The 17,674-nt window shown below is 46.7% G+C and overlaps 5 protein-coding genes across 11 annotated transcripts in view; 4 read left to right on the top strand and 1 right to left on the bottom strand.

Moving 5' to 3' along the window:
* The window catches only part of elmo1 (engulfment and cell motility 1 (ced-12 homolog, C. elegans)), a 51,913-nt gene extending 49,711 nt beyond the window's left edge, over nt 1-2,202 (top strand). For all 5 annotated transcript variants that reach the window (XM_084696924.1, XM_084696927.1, XM_084696929.1 and 2 more), the window contains 3 exons: nt 1-68; nt 326-403; nt 606-2,202. The exon at nt 1-68 is cut by the window's left edge and continues 15 nt beyond it. In XM_084696924.1, coding sequence (XP_084553050.1) covers nt 1-68; nt 326-403; nt 606-806 — 347 coding nt within the window. In that variant the 3' untranslated portion in view covers nt 807-2,202. The remainder of the gene's footprint in view (nt 69-325; nt 404-605) is intronic.
* A 2,546-nt stretch (nt 2,203-4,748) lies between these two features.
* Nucleotides 4,749-9,458, top strand: fam133b (family with sequence similarity 133 member B). Of its 2 annotated transcripts, none has more exons than XM_084696931.1 (11): nt 4,749-4,900; nt 5,501-5,598; nt 5,972-6,050; nt 6,453-6,554; nt 6,656-6,742; nt 6,915-6,986; nt 7,099-7,203; nt 7,429-7,494; nt 7,800-7,895; nt 8,164-8,217; nt 8,596-9,458. In XM_084696931.1, exons 1-11 carry the CDS (start codon nt 4,877-4,879, stop codon nt 8,686-8,688), a joined length of 876 nt encoding a protein of 291 aa, XP_084553057.1. In that variant the 5' UTR covers nt 4,749-4,876; the 3' UTR covers nt 8,689-9,458. The 2 variants fall into 2 exon arrangements, with proteins under 2 accessions (XP_084553057.1, XP_084553058.1); XM_084696932.1 differs by having other exon boundaries at nt 7,456-7,494.
* An 866-nt stretch (nt 9,459-10,324) lies between these two features.
* grna.1 (granulin a, tandem duplicate 1) lies at nt 10,325-13,454 on the top strand. 2 transcript variants are annotated; one of them, XR_014753332.1, is made up of 6 exons: nt 10,325-10,580; nt 10,876-11,013; nt 11,718-12,086; nt 12,441-12,617; nt 12,813-13,038; nt 13,166-13,306. XR_014753332.1 is itself a non-coding variant. In XM_084696933.1 (6 exons), the coding sequence occupies exons 2-6, from the start codon at nt 10,876-10,878 to the stop codon at nt 13,292-13,294; spliced, it is 960 nt and encodes a 319-aa protein (XP_084553059.1). In that variant the 5' UTR covers nt 10,489-10,580; the 3' UTR covers nt 13,295-13,454. The 2 variants fall into 2 exon arrangements, 1 of the variants encoding a protein (XP_084553059.1); XM_084696933.1 differs by having other exon boundaries at nt 10,489-10,580; nt 12,813-12,959; nt 13,166-13,454.
* Nucleotides 13,455-13,498: 44 nt separating this feature from the next.
* Nucleotides 13,499-15,452, top strand: clxn (calaxin). The gene is made up of 6 exons (XM_084696934.1): nt 13,499-13,682; nt 14,068-14,223; nt 14,302-14,406; nt 14,497-14,648; nt 15,052-15,156; nt 15,279-15,452. Exons 1-6 carry the CDS (start codon nt 13,607-13,609, stop codon nt 15,324-15,326), a joined length of 642 nt encoding a protein of 213 aa, XP_084553060.1. The 5' UTR covers nt 13,499-13,606; the 3' UTR covers nt 15,327-15,452.
* Nucleotides 15,223-17,473, bottom strand: rbm48 (RNA binding motif protein 48). Its single transcript, XM_084696930.1, has 5 exons — nt 17,349-17,473; nt 17,060-17,250; nt 16,745-16,890; nt 15,798-16,468; nt 15,223-15,561 (listed from the first exon to the last, which is right to left on the bottom strand). The coding sequence occupies exons 1-5, from the start codon at nt 17,469-17,471 to the stop codon at nt 15,493-15,495; spliced, it is 1,200 nt and encodes a 399-aa protein (XP_084553056.1). The 5' UTR covers nt 17,472-17,473; the 3' UTR covers nt 15,223-15,492.
* Between the last annotated feature and the right edge of the window lie 201 nt (nt 17,474-17,674).

Consider the following 17,674-nt stretch of genomic DNA (forward strand, 5'->3'; position numbering starts at 1 on the left):
TCAAAGCTGTGGTTACTGGCAAGGACTGTCCCCACATGAAGGAGAAGGGAGCACTCAAGCAGAACAAGGTGTGTGTGTGTGTGTGTGTGACTGTGCTGCATGCCAACAGACAACAGCAGTAGGGAGCTATCAGAGGAGAGAGGACTTACTGACTGTTGTACTAAACATCTCTCTCTCCCTGGCTCTCTCTCTCTCGCCCCCCTCTCTTCCTCCCTCTCTCTCTCCCTCCCTCTCTCTCGCCCCCCTCTCTTCCTCCCTCTCTCTCTCCCTCCCTCTCTCTCTCCCTGGCTCTCTCCCTACCTCTCTCGCCCCCCTCTCTCTGCAGGAGATTCTAGAGCTGGCGTTCTCTGTCCTCTACGAGTCTGACGAGTATTTAAACTTCATCGCTCCTGACAAGCACGAGGTAAGCCCCCCCTAGCACCGTAGCCTAGCAACAGTCACCCCTCCCGCACTCTGTAGCCTAGCAACAGCCCCCCAGCATTCTGTACCCTAGCAACCGCCCCCAGAAATCAGCCTAGCAACAGTCCCCCCCCCGCCTCATTCTATTACACTCTCACACGCTGCACCAGTTAGGACTGGATATAAATATGTGTGTGTGTGTGTAGTACTGTGTGTGGACAGACGGTCTGAACGCCCTCCTGGGGAAGGAGATGACCAGCGACCTCACCAGGTCAGACATGGACACCCTGATCTCCATGGAGATGAAGCTCCGCCTCCTAGACCTGGAGAACATCCAGATCCCCGAGGCCCCGCCCCCCATCCCCAAAGAGCCTAGCAACTATGACTTTGTTTATGACTGTAACTAAGCAACCCGCCAAGCAACACAACCCAGCAACCGGCCCCCCTGCTGTACTGGACCAACTGTCCTTCTGATCCACAACCTGGGAAATAACAAGAATAAACGGTGACCATGAAAAAGTTTGAAGGAGAACCAGGAAGTGTTGAAGGGTTTTGCTCTCTGCTACTTTCTAAACTTCCTCTTTGAGGAAACGGATGCCACCCCTCAGTAACTGGCCTATAGGAGCCCTCTTCCCTCAATGGACAGGAAGTAGGAAGTGACTGTCGGATGCCTCAGTGTTTGTTCTTCTATACTTTCCACCCCCTGTTCAGTGTCATTCACCTGCCTCTGTCCTCCCTCTCTCTCTCCTTCCCCCTGTCCTCCCTCTCTCTCCCGTCATCCCTCTCTCCCTCCCTTTTTCCTTCCCTCCTTTCCAGTCCTCCATTCACAGAAACACCCTATGGAAATGCTAAATGCTGTATGAGTCCTGCTTGTCTGTTCCATTTAGTTTGTTGTGGGGGGTGAGGGAGGGGGAGAGGTGAGGGAGGGGGAGAGGTGAGGGAGGGGGAGAGGTATGGGAGGGGGAGAGGTGGGGGGGGGGGGGGCGTTTTTCTTCTTTAGAATCTCTCACCCCTACAGCTGGCAGTTACACCCTCCTGGAGGGTATAAGTATTAGTCAGTCTACCAGTCAATCTGCCAGCCAGTCAGTCAGTCTGTCTCTGCCTGCCTGTCAGCCTGCCTGCTTGCCTGCCAGTCAGTTGTTTATACTTTGTTTCTGCTCTTGTCCTCACATATGCTGCAGACTGTTAATATAAGCGTGTCAATGATTTTCCAAAACCTGACACTGAATATTTCTGTTTCCTATTGACACTGCTCACACCATCCTGTACACCTTCACACTCTGCCAGGAGAGAGAGGGACACTACCTTGCAAACATATTCAATAAATACACACCTGCCCACCGACACACACACACACCAACCCACATACACTCTTATACACACCTACATATACACATCCACACACACACATTCCCTCATCCTTCTCTTGAGCACCATACCAACCCCACATCACCGGCTGTAGAAGACATTCTGAAGCTTTTGTTTTCCTATTTCCTTTCTCAGTAAGCTGGTGTCATTCTCGTGCTCTGTCAGTGATGCAGCCTCCTGGCCAGTATTATCCAGAGGATTTGAGTGTTTTAGTACAAAAGGGAAGTGCTTAGAATAACCTTTGTTTTTGTCATTGTATCTGGATTATACAGCCACAAATTTGAAGTCTACTGTAAATGTAATTTAAAAAGAAGCGATCAGGTGTTGTTTCCAGGACAACTGATTTGAGCCTCCGTATTAAGAACCTTCTGATGCTCCTTTAGGTCTCCCCAGCCCCTCAAACTGCTGTTTACAATAAAGATTAAAAAAATAGAATGTCAAGTTGATTTTGTATGAAGTACAGAGGGATATGGTGTGAGGAAGAATGAGAGAATGTGTGTTTATGTGTGTGGGGGAGAGAGAAGTGGGGAGAGAGGGGTGGGGAGAGGGGGGTGGGGAGAGGGGTGGGGAGAGGGGGGTGGGGAGAGGGGGGTGGGGAGAGGGGGGTGGGGAGAGGGGGGTGGGGAGAGAGGGGTGGGGAGAGAGGTGGGGGGAGAGGGGTGGGGAGAGGGGTGGGGGGAGAGGGGAGAGGGGTGGGGGGAGAGGGGAGAGGGGTGGAGAGAGGGGTGGAGAGAGGGGTGGGGCGAGAGAGGTGGGGCGAGAGGGGTGGGGAGAGAGAGGGGTGGGGAGAGAGGGGTGGGGCGAGAGAGGTGGGGAGAGAGAGGTGGGGAGAGAGAGGGGTGGGGAGAGAGGGGTGGGGAGAGAGGGGTGGGGAGAGAGAGGGGTGGGGAGAGAGGGGTGGGGCGAGAGAGGTGGGGGGAGAGAGGGGTGGGGAGAGAGGGGTGGGGAGAGAGGGGTGGGGAGAGAGAGGGGTGGGGAGAGAGAGGGGTGGGGAGAGAGAGGTGGGGAGAGAGGGGTGGGGAGAGCTGTTAGCTGAGAAGCTTGTTTCACTTTTAGATTTTCCCATTTCACGCCTGACTGTGTTGCGAGTCTTGAATTCCCTCAACAGAGGTGATGCCAAACTAAACCCAGTTCCACACACACACTGCCATGCTAGAGCCAGCTCCACACACTTTCAAATATTTAAGGAGTGAAAGTAAGAAGTTGTCAGAAAAATTGTAAAGTAATGTACGGATACCAGAACTTCCCAACTCTGCAACATCACAATGTAATAACAACATTGAGTTGTAGTAACGTGTAGTAACTAGTAATAACAGTAACAATAGTGTAATAACTATAGTGTAATAACATAAGTGTAATTGTGACGGTATGTAACGGACGTGACCACGCTCCGTCACTACAAGGCGTTGTTCGCCACTCGCTGGGCTCAAACGCACGACCTCTGACTTGCCAAGCGCAACCACTACCAGCTACGCCAAAGAAAAACTAGCTATTCGTAGACGTGGGTAGCCCATTACATACTTGAGGAGTGAGTTTCACCAGTTCACACCGGTTACATAATCACAACATAACAGTAATCACAATGTAATAACAATGTTGTATTAACAGAATGATAACAGTGTAACAATAGTGCAATAACTTAAGTGTAAAAACAACATAACAGTGTAACGACAGTGTCACAGCTGTGTAGTGAGTGTCACAGTGCAAAGCTGAGGTGTTTCATCCTGGCTGTCTTGCGAGGCAGTGCTTCTCGTCTCTCTCTTCACGTCTAGACGGCTGTGATGTCACAGGTTCAAAGGGTCATGCAGGCACACAGGAAGTCAGACGATTTTATCTTCCTGTCATGAAAAGAAGAGCTAAAATAGTCCCTCGTCTGGCAGCTCCAGTCATTCCTCCCCCTCTCTCTCTCTCTCCCTCCCTCCCTCTATCCCTCCCTCTCTCTGTCTCTCTCTCTCTCTCTCTCCCTCTCTCTGTCTCTCTGCCTCCCTCTCTCCCTCTCTCTCTCTGTCTCTCTCCCTCCCTCCCTCTCTCCCTCTTTCTGTCTCTCTCTCTCTCTCTCCCTCCCTCTCTCTCTCCCTCTCTGTCTCTCTCTCTCTCTCTCCCTCCCTCCCTCTCTCTCTCTCTCTCTCTCTCTCTCTCTCTCTCTCTCTCTCTCTCTCCCTCCCTCCCCCTCTCTCTCTCTCTCTCTCTCTCTCTCTCCCTCCCTCCCTCTCTCTCTCTTTCTCTCCCTCCCCCTCTCTCCCTCCCTCCCTCCCTCTCTCTCTCTCTCTCTCTCTCTATCTCCCTCCCTCCCTCTCTCTGTCTCTCTCCCTCCCTCTGTTTCTTATTATTCCTCTCCTTCACTGTCAGACGCATGGTGTATCTTGATGTCTTTCATCTAATCCAGAGAGCGTATCTCTCTCTTCTCTCCCTCTCTCTACCTGTCAGTCATGTTGTGAGGCATTTGCTTCAAGTCAGTTTGTATTACTCAGAAAGCTAACTCTCCGAGTGTTGCTTGTTGTTGATGCTGTGAAATCGACCAGCGCTTTCATCCCACACAGAAACCGGGAAGGGAGAGAACATACAGACAACGTCGCCTGAGATGATTCTTTTTTTGTATCACAAGGGTTTTGACTAAATTCTGCCCGTTTGTTAAAGCCTGCACGGGGCTATTGTCTCATCTCGCTGCACTTTCATTTGACAGAATTATGTTCCATCATGAAGAACAGAGCCGGAGAGGTACTCACGGCAACAGTGGCAGAAAGTTCTAGAACAACACAACACAGGCAACACAGTGCGTGTGCGAATTACATAATGACAAACAGGGGGGGCGGGGGGGTCAACTTCTTATCCAGAGCATAAATCGACCCCGCGACCTGTAGTTTTTACCTCCTTTGGGGGGTTCCAAGTCTCAATTCACACCCTGCAGTCCCCGTGTTGTGCCCCCAGATGCACCCCCACCTGGAAAAGCGTCTCAACATCGGCCGCTAGGTGGCAGCGTCATTATTTCTCCCAGTGTCTCATCCAGCACCAGGTCGAAGATCTGTCGCAGCTCAGTAAGAAACCAGTCATGTATACAAAGCGCTGTGCCGAGCACTGACAGTTACCGCAGAGGGCAAAAGCCGCAGAAATGGGAAAAAGAGACAATAGAGTGGTAGGTGACAGTTCCAAACATGCCACACACATATTTTATTTATTTCGATATCATACAATTCAGCGCGGAGACAAATTCTGTCTTGTTAGCATGCTAGCTTGTTGGAACGGCTACGAGTAGGCCTCATGTGCTTTATCGCTAGCTAGCTAGTTAGCAATGGTAGCGGAATTATTTTTAGAGATTGTATTTTGAAGAAATTACTTCGAACTATAGTGTTTTGATAAATGCACACAGTACAATCATATATTTTACGAAATTCACTGTTTACCTACTAATTTCACCAGATGGGCAGGCAGCGTGTTTAGTAAAACAGTGCTAGGCTACATAGCGCAGCTAGAGCTAGGAGCTAGCGTAGCAAGCCACCTCTTCTCAGATGGTGCTAGAGCTAATAAACAACGCAGAGTACTGATGAAAAGCTGAACGTAATCTAAACATAAACAAAACAATAGTAACTTAACGCGAGAATATAATTGAACATTCAGACACATGTATACGTCTTTTTATTCCTTATTGCGAAGTATTTGGGCAATTAAATGTACTTTCCTCACAGTTACGTTTTACGTCGAAGATAATATCTGCCAACCGTGCATTTTCTTTCAGGCTTATGTCAACCCTATCGCGGCATCCCGCTCTAGGGGCCCGGCTTCTAACGCAGGGCCAACTATTCAGGATTACCTGAGCCGACCACGGCCGACATGGTAAGATGATGATGGCGAAGTAACTGTGCTCGAAAATAAATCGGGCTATTACGAGGAAGCAATTTTTGCATGACAAGTCCATTTTTTTTTTGTTGCGCTGTTTAATCATTGTCACAAAACATTTACATTTATTCATTGAGCAGACGCTTTTATACAAAGCGACTTCCAAGAGAGAGCTTTACTAAAGTGCATAGGTCACTGATCATTACAACGAGATTTCACAGCAACTTCACCATTACATCATAAAAAAACGAAAACAATTGTCCTTGCATGCCCTTTATATGCCCGTTAAATTAAACATACAAATTTCACAGCGCTGAACCACATTGTTTTGCTGCTGTCCATAATGAGGAAGTGTAACGTGTGTGTGCAGGGAGGAGGTGAAGGAGCAGCTGGAGAAAAAGAAGAAAGGATCCAAAGCGCTGGCCGAGTTTGAGGACCAGATGCACGGGGTAGGTTCTAAACAGCCCACCCAGGGGTCTCCACTCCTGGAGGTTTGGTCTCCAACCACACTTATAACTGACGTGATTCGACACTTGTTACTTGTTCAAAGGCCAACCCAAAAACAAAAATATCTCAAAAGAATTATGCACCGGGTGCACATGGCAAAGTAAATAAGTTAAAAAAAATAATAAAAAAAACTTAAAAGATGCCTATCCATATTTTTCAAGGCCTACCCAAAAAGATTATTCTGGCTACGCCCGTGCCTACAAGGCAGGTAGCTCTCCAGGAACAGGGTTGGTGATCCCTGATTAACCCCACAGCAGTCTACACTCACCCTGCAATGTTCATGGAACAGCAGCAATACAACTGCTCAGAAACTGAACTGTATTTCTTTTGTTGATCTTTTGCAGAAATGGAAGAAAGAGCTGGAGAAGAACAGGGAGAAAATCCTGGGGGGGCTGGAGAAGAAAGAGAAGAAGGAGAGAGAGAAGAAGGAGAAGGAGAAGAAAGAGGTAGACTGGACCTCAGCGCTCCAGTTGCTGTTCGCTTGAGAAACCCCCCCCCCCCCCCCGTTTGAACCACTCACACAGAGTTCTTCCTGTTTGGCTTGTAGAAAGAGAAGGAAAAGAAGAAAGAGCTGAAGGAGAAGGAGAAAGAGCTGAAGGAGAAGGAGAAGGAGATGAAGAAGAAAGCCAATAGGGTGAGGAAAGCCCTCCAGTGTTCTTAAGGATAATAACGTCTTAGTCTCCTGTCTAGTTGAGTTTTTACACCCAAAAAATATACAGTAATAACTGAAGCACATTCAATAATGCACTGCTGTCTGGTCCTGACCTCAAATCTAATGAGCTCTGCTTTTATTGTGTTTGGTCAAGCATTCTTCATCCTCCTCCTCTTCATCAAGTTCTGATTCCTCCAGCAGCTCTTCATCAGATGCTGAAGACGAGGTACCCCTCTCCTCTTCCTCCAAGACGGGGGTCTTGATTTTCCAGAAAGTTTTTTTTGCCCCCTGAGCAAGCGAGAGACAGTTGGCTGATTGTTGTCGTTCCCTCCCCCCAGAATGGGAAGCGGAGCTCTAAAAAGAGACGGAAGAGAAGGCGTGGGGAGAGGAAGGAGAGGAGGACATCGGAGGGTTCCACGGCCGAGTCAGACGCAGAGACCAAGGTGAGAAGAACGGGACTCTGACGTCTGCAGCGTCGCGCCTGCAGCGTATGATGTTGTTGTCTGTGTACATGCATTGTTCATTGTTTAAGTATTTTTTTTAATTTATCATTTAGGACTAAATACACAGCGTGATTTGGAGAGCTTGCTGCCTCTCTTTATACTGATGTGCTCCTCTCCCATCCCTCTTTATAATAACTCATTCCTGTTTTGATTACGAAATCTCAGTTCGTGATATTATCGTTTCTCCCCAAGACGGCTCCGTTACCACTTGAGGAGGGAGATCCAGAGCAGGTAGGTGTTCCTGTCTTCACTCTCTCTCACTTCCCTTTGTCGTTGATAGTCGTGCTTCCACCGCAAGTTCCCCTGGGCTTGTTTTCACCCAGAACTACTTTCCAAGGAACCAGAAGGTTCCTTCAGCCCCATTGTTAGCTGGGTCTCCACCACATCCACCTTCCCAATTGCAGGAGCAGGAGTAGTAATAGTTCTCACGGTATTTCGGTGATCAGTGTCCAAAAACAGCGGTAACATTTCTGTAGTGTTTTCAGAAAGGGAAGCGCTCAGTGGTTGCAGGTTCAAATTTCCCCGTGTACCCTCAGGATGAGCAGAGCCCAGGGAGTAAGCTGAAGTCAGAGCCCAGCCTTAAAGACCCGTCTTCAGCCGGCTCATCTCCGGAGACAGAGCGAGAGGAAGGGGTGAGTTCAGCTGCTCGTTCTCTACGCCAGGCTCGCTTTGTCATTCTTTGTCCACACAGTGTCACGGGAACTTCCCCAAAACCTCTGAACCGCTGGTTTGCCTTTTTATTGATTTCATTTATAACAAGTGTTTACGACCAAACTTCTTGTTATGGTTCCTCTTAAGATGCAGTGCCATGTGATAATTTAATGGAGGTTTTGAAATCCATTGTGAAAGAATGGGAAGTCATGACAAAATGGGAGTGAACATCCACTGATTTCTCTACAGGTCGATTCCAAGAAGAGAAAGAGAAGTAGTGAGGAGAAAGACCAACGAGCAACAGTAAGCCTAAACACTGCCTGTTTTACCTGAACACTTCCTGTTTTACCTATAGCAAGTCTCCAGCGCTACCCTCTTAACCACTGCCCTCTTTACTTGGCCAGGAACATTATAGCTGACTCACACTGTCAGGTTGCGCTGAGTTTGTTATTCTCAGTTTAGGTCATTCTTCGTTGTTGGGTGAATTATTCAGAATTATAAAAATAATCATAAATAATATATATAAAGTATAGTAGCTTATGTAAGTTAGCACGTGCAGCATTTATTAAATATTTCAATGTTTTATTATAGGTTTAGATATTCTACCAGGGATTGCCAAGAGGAGCAGGGCTAAATAACAGTGCTCGTTACAAATGGCAAATAAACTTGTAACTTCTTTAGGACAAATCAAAGAAGAAGAGGAAAAAGAAACACAAGAAACAAGGGAAGAAGAAAAAGAAGAAGGCAGCAGCGTCAGACTCCGAGTCTGACTAGCCGCACCGCGCCGCTCCTCTCCTCAGCCCTGCAGCTCACAGACCCTTCTACTACCGAAACCCAAATCCCACCAGGGGGTACCGTGACCCCCCCACCCTGGCTCCCTCTGATGGGGGAACTGACCTGGCCTCTGACTGGGGAGATGGTGATGGGGAGCGGGGAAGGGAGGAGAGGGGGAAACAGGGGTTGGAAGGGGAGCAATTAGGGAAATTGAATCTTTTATTTTTTTCTCTTTTTCTTTTATCAATCCAAATACAGGTCAGTGACATAGTTATTTAGATCTGAAACTATTTGGACAGGTAGAAGTAATATTCACCTAGCTTTACAAGGCAGGTCAGATTGGTGCATGTTAACCCTTACAGCTGTCTCTGATCTAGAAAAGAGGAAGATTTGAGCTGGCTGAGGTGAACTCTGACATACTGTGGATGAGGAAACGTTCATTGGGAACGGGCCTGTTTCAGACACCTCGCTGGCCCTCTTAACAAGCCTTCACCTCTTTTACATCTGAAGGTCTTTGTGTTCCTTAGTGTGACTGGACGGTGAGGTCATCTCTCATGACTTTGTCTGCTCATGTCTGTCTTGCGCATGTGAACCTGACCAGTGCTTTCTCACCCGCCTCATATTGAAGTTGGGATGGTGATATGGAAAGCGTGCACGGTTACGTCAACACAAAGAACAGTCCAGTTCCTTCAGAATATATGAATCCTATACAACAGGGAGTGACAATGTACACATGAATGACATTTCATTAATAAAGTGTTTGTGTTTTAGCTTGGCCTCTGTAGTTTTATTTTTTTTATATATATATAAATAAAAAAAAGTCATTTTAATAAAAAGGGAATTTAATTTAGACATAGTACATAATCCAGTATAAAATGAAGTTGTGTCCTTGGGCAAGGCACTTCACCCTACTTGCCTTGGGGAATGTCCCTGTACTTGCTGTAAGTCGCTCTGGATATGAGCATCTGCTATCAGTGGTTCTCAATCCTGGTCCTCGGGACCCCCTGCCCTGCATGTTTTAGACATTTCCCTCCTCAAACACACCTGATACAAATAACGACCCATTTTAAAACATACAGGGCAGGGGGTCCCAAGGACCAGGATTGAGAACCACTGTGCTATATGGCTAAATGTTAAACTCCCTTGCCGGTCTTTTGAATTAGCCTCATGGCAGTAGAGATATATTGTATCATATTAATTTGTACAAACTTGAAGAAACCCAGATCTATAATCTCAAGGCCTGTGTACTTCCCTGGATCTTCACACAGGCAGGGTCACTGAGCTGTTATGGAACTTGAAGGAGAGGTATAAAGCAGTTGGTTCTCTTTAGGCGAAGTTCCTTATTAATGCCCCCAGCTTCCTATAAAGGCTCCTAGAAATTGCGGAAAAATTGAAGTGCCTGTAAAATGGATTATTAGCCATTGTTCTTGACACAGCCTTTTAATATTTTTTTTATTTTTTTTATTCAATTTTCTGTTGTTGACCCTGGTCTTAAAGGCCCCTATAAAACAGTTTGTTGCTCTGTGGAATGACACAAAAAAATTGTCATATACCACTGGCCAAAAGTCTATAAAGCCTGTTGTTGTTGATATAAATCCTTAAATGATTGGTGTTAAGATGTCACGTGATAACTTTATAACTCTTAGATTCTCATAATGATGATCAGATTACCAGAGTTTTATCATAAATGAAGAAGAAGAGGGACGTTTCTGTACCTTCCTGACCTAGAGAAAGGTTGTGACTTAGTTCCCTCTTGATAGCAGTGGGAGGTACTGGCCTGGTGTATTAATACTGCTGTTTGGCAGCCAAACGATACTGTAGTGTTTAAGACACATGACAGGAAGCTTCTGATTCAGTTCACTACTCTAGACGGCGGTAGAGGCAATCACAAGGTAAGTGGGAAAACCTACAAAACCAATCGCCTCTGAAATGACTTAAATTAAAGTGAACAAAAACAGTTTTTTGGGGGGGGTTTGTAGGCTTGGATTTTAGGTTTGAGTTTTGATTTAGATTTCAAACTGAAACCATTTTCACTAGGCCTACTGCTTTGCATACTTACCCTGACGCTAAATTAAGACACGTCTGATGGTTTACAAAAACGTTACTTCCTATTGTACAAAATAACAGATCCGTGCCACCTCTTGGAAGCAGTAAAATCTGAACCTTTTGTTTTTCTCTCCTCTACAGATGTTCTGGAGTGTTGCTGTGGTCTTCCTGCTGGTGGAGTCAGCCTCCTGTCTCAGGTGTCCAGATGGGAAGGTCTGCTCCAACCTCCAGACCTGCTGTTGGACTCAGAAAGGCTACGTCTGCTGCCCTGTCCCTAACGTAGGTGCCCTTGTTTACGGCAGGGGAGAAGGAGTTTCAGTTTATCCTGTAATTCATCTGTCAGACGCTTTAACAGGGTGTGGTGGGTATGGCTCAGTGGTTAGAGCCGAGCATTTCCTCCCCTTCGTACACTTTGGAGATGAATGTTATTTATTTATGTTTGACAACTCTTGAGTGTTTCACTGAGTGTTTGTGTCTGACATCACTGTGTGTTTGTGTCTGACATCACTGTGTGTTTGTGTCTGACATGACTGTGTGTTTGTGTCTGACATCACTGTGTGTTTGTGTCTGACATCACTGTGTGTTTGTGTCTGACATCACTGTGTGTTTGTTTATGACATCACTGTGTGTTTGTGTCTGACATCACTTTGTGTTTGTTTATGACATCACTGTGTGTTTGTGTCTGACATCACTGTGTGTTTGTTTATGACATCACTGTGTGTTTGTGTCTGACATCACTGTGTGTTTGTGTCTGACATCACTGTGTGTTTGTGTCTGACATCACTGTGTGTTTGTTTATGACATCACTGTGTGTTTGTGTCTGACATCACTGTGTGTTTGTTTATGACATCACTGTGTGTTTGTGTCTGACATCACTTTGTGTTTGTTTATGACATCACTGTGTGTTTGTGTCTGACATCACTGTGTGTTTGTTTATGACATCATTGTGTGTTTGTGTCTGACTATCCTCTGTGTATCACCAGGCTGTCTGCTGCGCTGACCTAGTCCACTGCTGTCCCCATGGTTACCACTGTAACATGGCAACCAAGCAGTGCGTGCGCAACGGGCTTCCATGGGACAACCTTCCCCTGCTGGAGAAGGTGGCCGCGGAGCCCCCTTCCCTGCCCGCAGAGCCCCCTTCCCTGCCCGCACTCCCCCTGGTGGCCGCGGAGCCCCTTTCCCTGCCCGTGCTCCCCCTGGTGGACGCCAGGGACCCGGGCAGTGCCCCTGCCCAGAGCCAGGGCGTGCAGGACGTGAGCGTGGTCCACTGCGACAGCCTACATTACTGTCCCAGCGGGACGACCTGTTGCAGACACCCCACTGGGCTGTGGTTCTGCTGCCCCTACTCCCCGGTGAGTGGGTGGCCGGATGACTTCGTGTTGACCGATTTGTCCCTGTTTTAGTAGCGTGCAGCTTGTGTCCACAGGGCAGTCCCACGTTTGGTTTTTACAGCGTTGTTACATGTATCTCTTTCACCTGGGTACATAAAAATCCCTAAATTGAGTTTATGAATGTGTGTGGGGAAACAACTAGCCTATGGGAAATGCAGAATGTGCTTGGTGGTTAGGGCGTTTGATTGAAAATCAAGAGGTTACGGGTTCAAGTCTACCCCTGTGTTGCTTTGGGTAAAAGCAACTGCTAAATGACGACATTATTATTCACAGACACAACTTGTCAGATGGTTAACTTGTGTTTTGGATCCTCAGGGGAGATGTTGCCTGGATGGGTACCACTGCTGTCAATATGGCTACGACTGTGATCCCACCTATACCAAGTGTATCAGGCAGGGACTGAGGTACCCTGACCCACCGACCCTGCCCTCGACCTCAGCTCCAGCCACCCAGAGGCTTTCCCTGCCCAAAGGCCCGGCCCTTGCAGAGGAGGTAGGCCCCCTAAGAGTGTGTGTGTGTGTGTGAGAGAGAGGGAGGGAGAGAGCTCTCTCATCTTGTAGCCTACTACTTGAAATAAAGTCGGGTCCATGACAGGAAGATGAAGAAAAAAAGAAAACTGTTTTTTGTTCTCTTTTCCCCACCAAACCACATCATGTGAGCGAGTGTGGGTTTTTTTTCTGCTGACAGGTCCCGCTCACAGCTCTCATACCAGCCAGCAACACCAACGGCCCTCAAGCGGGAGTCATTCGATGTGATTCTAGATTCTACTGCCCTTCTGGAACATCGTGCTGCCGTTTGCCGTCTGGCGGGTGGGGCTGTTGCCAGTACCCCCTGGTAAATACAGGCTACCATTAGGACCGGCCGGGCATTAGCCATAGTTTCATTTGAGTAGGCTAATGATGATGCAGGTCGAGTAAGTAAATTACCATGTCAAATTTAACGTAGGCTACATAGCGTAGAATTCAATAAGCACCACACGGATGGGATGAATTAAGTCTATATAGACAATATATTTCTAATGTAAACTCTCTCACTCATAGGGCCAGTGCTGTGGAGATGGTCTGCACTGTTGTGAATATGGATACACTTGTGACCCAAACTCCACAAATTGCAGGAAATGGTACTCTCAGGTTCCCGCGGCTCGCAAGGAGGATGCAAAACAAGACTAACATGTTTCCAGAACTTTTTTTCTAAACAATTTTATAATGCAATCAATTCGCAACTCTATCTCCTATGTAGTAGGGTACTGTAAAGTATTCGAGAACAGAGGTACTCAAGACAACTGTATTAGCATGAATTTCTGGTCAATAAATTTCAATATCAAATGCATCTCTTTTTTTTTTTACATTTGACAACAGTCTGTCTAGCATGTGGTATGCAGTTACTATGGTAACGCTGTTTCAACATCTTAGTTTAGTGGTGGCAAGTTTCTATTTAACCAATGCTAGCTGGCTGTTTAGCCACTTATCTTTAGATTTAAAATGTCTGAAATGTCTGCCATGAATAGGAAGCTGATAAAAAATCTAGCTGAAACATTGTCTAAACAAGTGAAACACTGTAAGTATCGTTTTTTTCTTCCTTCAGTTGACTTAGCATATCTAGCTAGTTGTTAGGCTACAACTATGCCAGCGTTGCCATGACGATAGCACAATATAGCTATTCGTCTATTTGTTACTTGCGTGTTATGCGAACGTTTTCTTAAGGTCACTGTAATGTTTAATACTGCCATAAGCAGCACTTTTATTGAAATGCACTTGAACCGGAAACCAGAGATTGTACATGAACGGCATGAGGAAAGGTCAAGATACTCCCAGACATTGTGTATACCGGGTGATATTTTATAGGACAAGTAGCTACAAGTGACAACAGTCACCTAAATACCAATGCAAAGTAACTACATCCGCAAAATGCACATCATATGAACAAGTTTGATTCGCTGCAGTCAACAAAACGGAGGCAGAATGTCTGATTCGACTCTTCAACGGGCTCCTGGGCGATCAGAGTGACAAGAGGGTGGGGAATGGCCTAGACAGAGGAAAGTTCCGAAACATCCTTCACAACACCTTTGGAATGACGGATGATATGATCATGGATAGAGGTATGTCTGGAGTTGAACTCGAGATAAGAGGAGAGAGAATGCGGCGGTGATCTAACAGCACTGACAATTCCCTTCTAGTCTTCCGTGCCTTCGATAAAGACAATGATAGCTACGTGGGAGTGAGAGAATGGGTAGAGGGGCTCTCCGTCTTCCTACGTGGGACACTGGATGAAAAAATCAAGTGTAATTCTGATACGATCACATTCGGTTGTTTTTGCATTCTATGCTGTGTCCTACCTCCATGTAACGTTTCTCTTCCACTCGCCACGTAAGACTGCTTCGAAGTGTACGACCTGAACGGAGACGGATACATCTCCAGAGAGGAGATGTTCCACATGCTAAAGAACAGCCTGATCCGACAGCCGACGGAGGAGGACCCGGATGAGGGCATTAAAGACCTGGTGGAGATCACTCTCAAGAAGATGGTGAGGGAAACATGTACATCACAGTTTTGTTCCAACTGTTCAAAGAAGTTTGATTGTGGCTGGGCCATTTCCGCATGGCTTCCTCTCTCTCTCTCTCTCTCCCATACATTTCCTGTCTAACTGTCTTTGTCCAATAAATCCATAAAAAATGCTTAAAAACAAACACATGTCAGACAAAGCACCGTTTACATACATTTACATTTAGTTATTTAGCAGACGCTCTTATCCAGAGTGACTTACAGTAAGTACAGTAAGTCCAGGGACATTTCCCTTGAGGCAAGTAGGGTGAAGTGCCTTGCCCAAGGACACAATGTCTTTTGCCACGGCCAGGAATCGATCTGGCAACCTTTAGATTACTAGACCGATAACCGCTCAGCCATCTTACTCCCCTTTACATTCTCAGGACCACGACCACGACAGCAGGCTGTCATACTCAGACTTTGAGAAGGCCGTGAGGGAGGAGAATCTGCTTCTAGAAGCCTTTGGAACCTGCCTGCCAGATGCCAAGGTGTGTCTGTCAGCACTGTGGAGACCAGGAGGAACAGGATGGCTTATCTAATAGGGTGCCATGTATCTGTTTATAACATCTGCTGTTTACAATACTTTGTTGTTTGTTGGTCTTTGTTTCAGAGCATCATGGCTTTCGAGCAACATGCTTTTCAGGAACCACTGGAGTGATGTGCACAGGACTTTCATCATTCACTATGCACACTGTTATTATCGACATATTTTTTTAATGCATGAAATTCGCTGCTCATTATGAGTAAAGTGTATAAATAAAACATGTTAAACTTTAACACATTGTATGTTTTCCCTTGAACTTCTCTTGGTCATCGTCTAGAGGTTAAATTCTCCTCCGTGGCTTCAATTTGGTCTCCTTTTCTGTCGGTTTGACCTCAGGAACAGATGTGACCTAAGAAAAATCAAAATATTTAGTCGACCAACATTGTCATATAAAGATCATGTGATACAATTGTGAAGAGTCTACAACTACAATCTAAGTGTAGGTGTGGTTGCAGCACAGTGCTTTAGCATATGACTGCAGATCAAGAGATCACAGGTTTGAATCCCCCCTCCATATACTGTACATTGCTTTGGATAGCAAAGCATCTGCTAAATACAATACAATATCATACAACACACTGCTACCTTTTTCATTGTACTCCTAATCAAGTCGACCGTCTTGTTCAAAGATTTGTCCTCCATGTCCATCTTGGGTGGTTCCGGTAGTTTTGGCCCGATGATAATGTCTTCCTTTCCCACAATCCCCAACAGCGCACCCTGTCCAAGATCCTCCGCTTTGCGTTTCCTGTTTTCCAGCTGTGTAGTCCTGGGAACAAACCTGATAGCTGGACGTGGATCGTTAGTCGGCCTGCGAACGGCCTCTCTGCTCCTGTCACCAGAGGAGCTGGAAGAGGAGCTGGAAGGGGGTTGTACCTGCTGTTCAGAATCAATAGCGTTGTGCAGTGTCCCCATCCTGTCCTCAGTTGGTCCAGTCCAGGGCTGGTTTCCCTGGGTTGGTACAGTCCAGGGCTGGCTTCCCTTCGGCCCTGCGGCCAGCCAGGGTGGGGTGTTCCTGGGACAAGACTTCTCTCTAGGGGGCAAGGGGAGCAGAGGGAACCCACAGTACTGGCTGGTGTTGGATCTCTCTCCCTGCTGAGGACCACTAAAAGACCTCTGCTCATGTCTGGAGATTGTCTGTGAGGTAGCAGGCGTGTGTGAGGTAGCAGGCGTGTGTGAGGTAGCAGGCGTGTGTGAGGTAGCAGGCGTGTGTGAGGGTGGGGTCTTCTCACTCTCCTCTTTCTGTTCCCTTTCTTTCGCTGAGGAGAGAGAGCCACAGGCAATTCAGTACATCCGATGGCAGGTGCACTTCGAACTGTCATTGAAATGTATGGGTGTAACGTGCTAGTGTACAGAGCTAACCGAACTGCATTATGCACTGTAGGCTATAACATCAAATTGTATTTGTATAGCTCATCTCACAAGCAGCGTAATTCACAGATAACCACAGATTAACACCTGACCTGGAACTGTCTAACCGCCTTAGGAAGACAAAGGAATAACCGAACAAGAAAACTCGAGAGAATACACTCTACCTTTCATCTGTGCTGTTCTGGCCACGTATCTCCTCCTGTCTTGAAGCTTCTGTCTGGTGTCCTCAACGGTCTCATACTCGGGGGCGTAGCACACGTGTAGTATCCCCCCAAAGAAGCTCTTCTCGTCCATGTTTCGCTTGGCGGCCCTGAGACAAAACCAGGAATTAGTAGCCCTGACTGGACGAGGTTGAGTTTACAGAATCTTTGCTTCACCAGAGCTATGCTTAAATGCACTGACGCACAACTCACAAAAGAATACTCAGTCCTATGTATGATAAGATACAAATGTACACCATTAGCGGAGCTAGTCCTGACCTAGCACTCGTGAGCTTCTGGAACTTGATGAGGTAGACCTCCGTGAATTCCTCTGCAGGATACTCATCCAGCGGTCTGTACTCCTCCACAACCCCGTATAGAGCACACAGCTGTACCAGTTCCGTCATAACTCCAATGGCTGGGACTCCTTGTACCATAAGGAAACGGGACTCCAAGTTGATCGTGTACACCTAGGGAGGTAATGGTGTAGCGTTAGCTGCAACGCTCATACTGGGCAATATATCCGTAATTTTTGCAACGATAAATCCGATTATTGAATCATTCTTACCTTTACTGCTTTGGGTCTCCTTCCTTCCCTGTACTTCGGCCGAGATATGCAAATCTTTTGCTGCTCGTGGTGTTTGTAAACCTCAGGAGTACTCCAGCTCGAATTGTTGACAGACGTCGCCATTTTTACGTTAACATCAGTACTTCCTGCGATGAGCTTCAAAATAAAAGCACCAAGTCGGAAGGAAAATTGTACACTGTATGTTCCGACTCTTACTTTGAAGGTTGCCTTAAGATCAACAAACAAGGCGGGTGTACTTAGGCAAAAGTAATAGATTGTCCGTTGTTCTCTGGGTGTTCCTATCGCACGGTGCAAAGCTTTCTGCA

This window comes from Hypomesus nipponensis, chromosome 4 (assembly GCF_054491055.1).
Source record: "Hypomesus nipponensis isolate SF chromosome 4, ASM5449105v1, whole genome shotgun sequence".
NCBI classification, from domain to species: Eukaryota; Metazoa; Chordata; class Actinopteri; order Osmeriformes; family Osmeridae; genus Hypomesus; species Hypomesus nipponensis.

Excerpts from the sequence above, each read along its gene's own strand:
- fam133b (XM_084696931.1), top strand. The coding sequence starts at position 4,877 with ATGGGAAAAAGAGACAATAGAGTG. Across the intron at positions 7,204-7,428 it reads AGTCAGACGCAGAGACCAAG|TTCGTGATATTATCGTTTCT; the intron begins GTGAGAAGAACG and ends ACGAAATCTCAG. Across the intron at positions 7,896-8,163 it reads AGACAGAGCGAGAGGAAGGG|GTCGATTCCAAGAAGAGAAA; the intron begins GTGAGTTCAGCT and ends ATTTCTCTACAG.
- grna.1 (XM_084696933.1), top strand. The coding sequence starts at position 10,876 with ATGTTCTGGAGTGTTGCTGTGGTCTTCCTGCTGGTGGAGTCAGCCTCC. Across the intron at positions 12,087-12,440 it reads TCTGCTGCCCCTACTCCCCG|GGGAGATGTTGCCTGGATGG; the intron begins GTGAGTGGGTGG and ends TTGGATCCTCAG. Across the intron at positions 12,960-13,165 it reads GCTGTTGCCAGTACCCCCTG|GGCCAGTGCTGTGGAGATGG; the intron begins GTAAATACAGGC and ends TCTCACTCATAG.
- clxn (XM_084696934.1), top strand. The coding sequence starts at position 13,607 with ATGTCTGAAATGTCTGCCATGAATAGGAAGCTGATAAAAAATCTAGCT. Across the intron at positions 13,683-14,067 it reads GTCTAAACAAGTGAAACACT|TCAACAAAACGGAGGCAGAA; the intron begins GTAAGTATCGTT and ends GATTCGCTGCAG. Across the intron at positions 14,224-14,301 it reads TGATATGATCATGGATAGAG|TCTTCCGTGCCTTCGATAAA; the intron begins GTATGTCTGGAG and ends ATTCCCTTCTAG.
- rbm48 (XM_084696930.1), bottom strand. The coding sequence starts at position 17,471 with ATGGCGACGTCTGTCAACAATTCGAGCTGGAGTACTCCTGAGGTTTAC. Across the intron at positions 16,469-16,744 it reads CAGAACAGCACAGATGAAAG|CGAAAGAAAGGGAACAGAAA; the intron begins GTAGAGTGTATT and ends CTCTCTCCTCAG. Across the intron at positions 15,562-15,797 it reads TTAGGAGTACAATGAAAAAG|GTCACATCTGTTCCTGAGGT; the intron begins GTAGCAGTGTGT and ends GATTTTTCTTAG.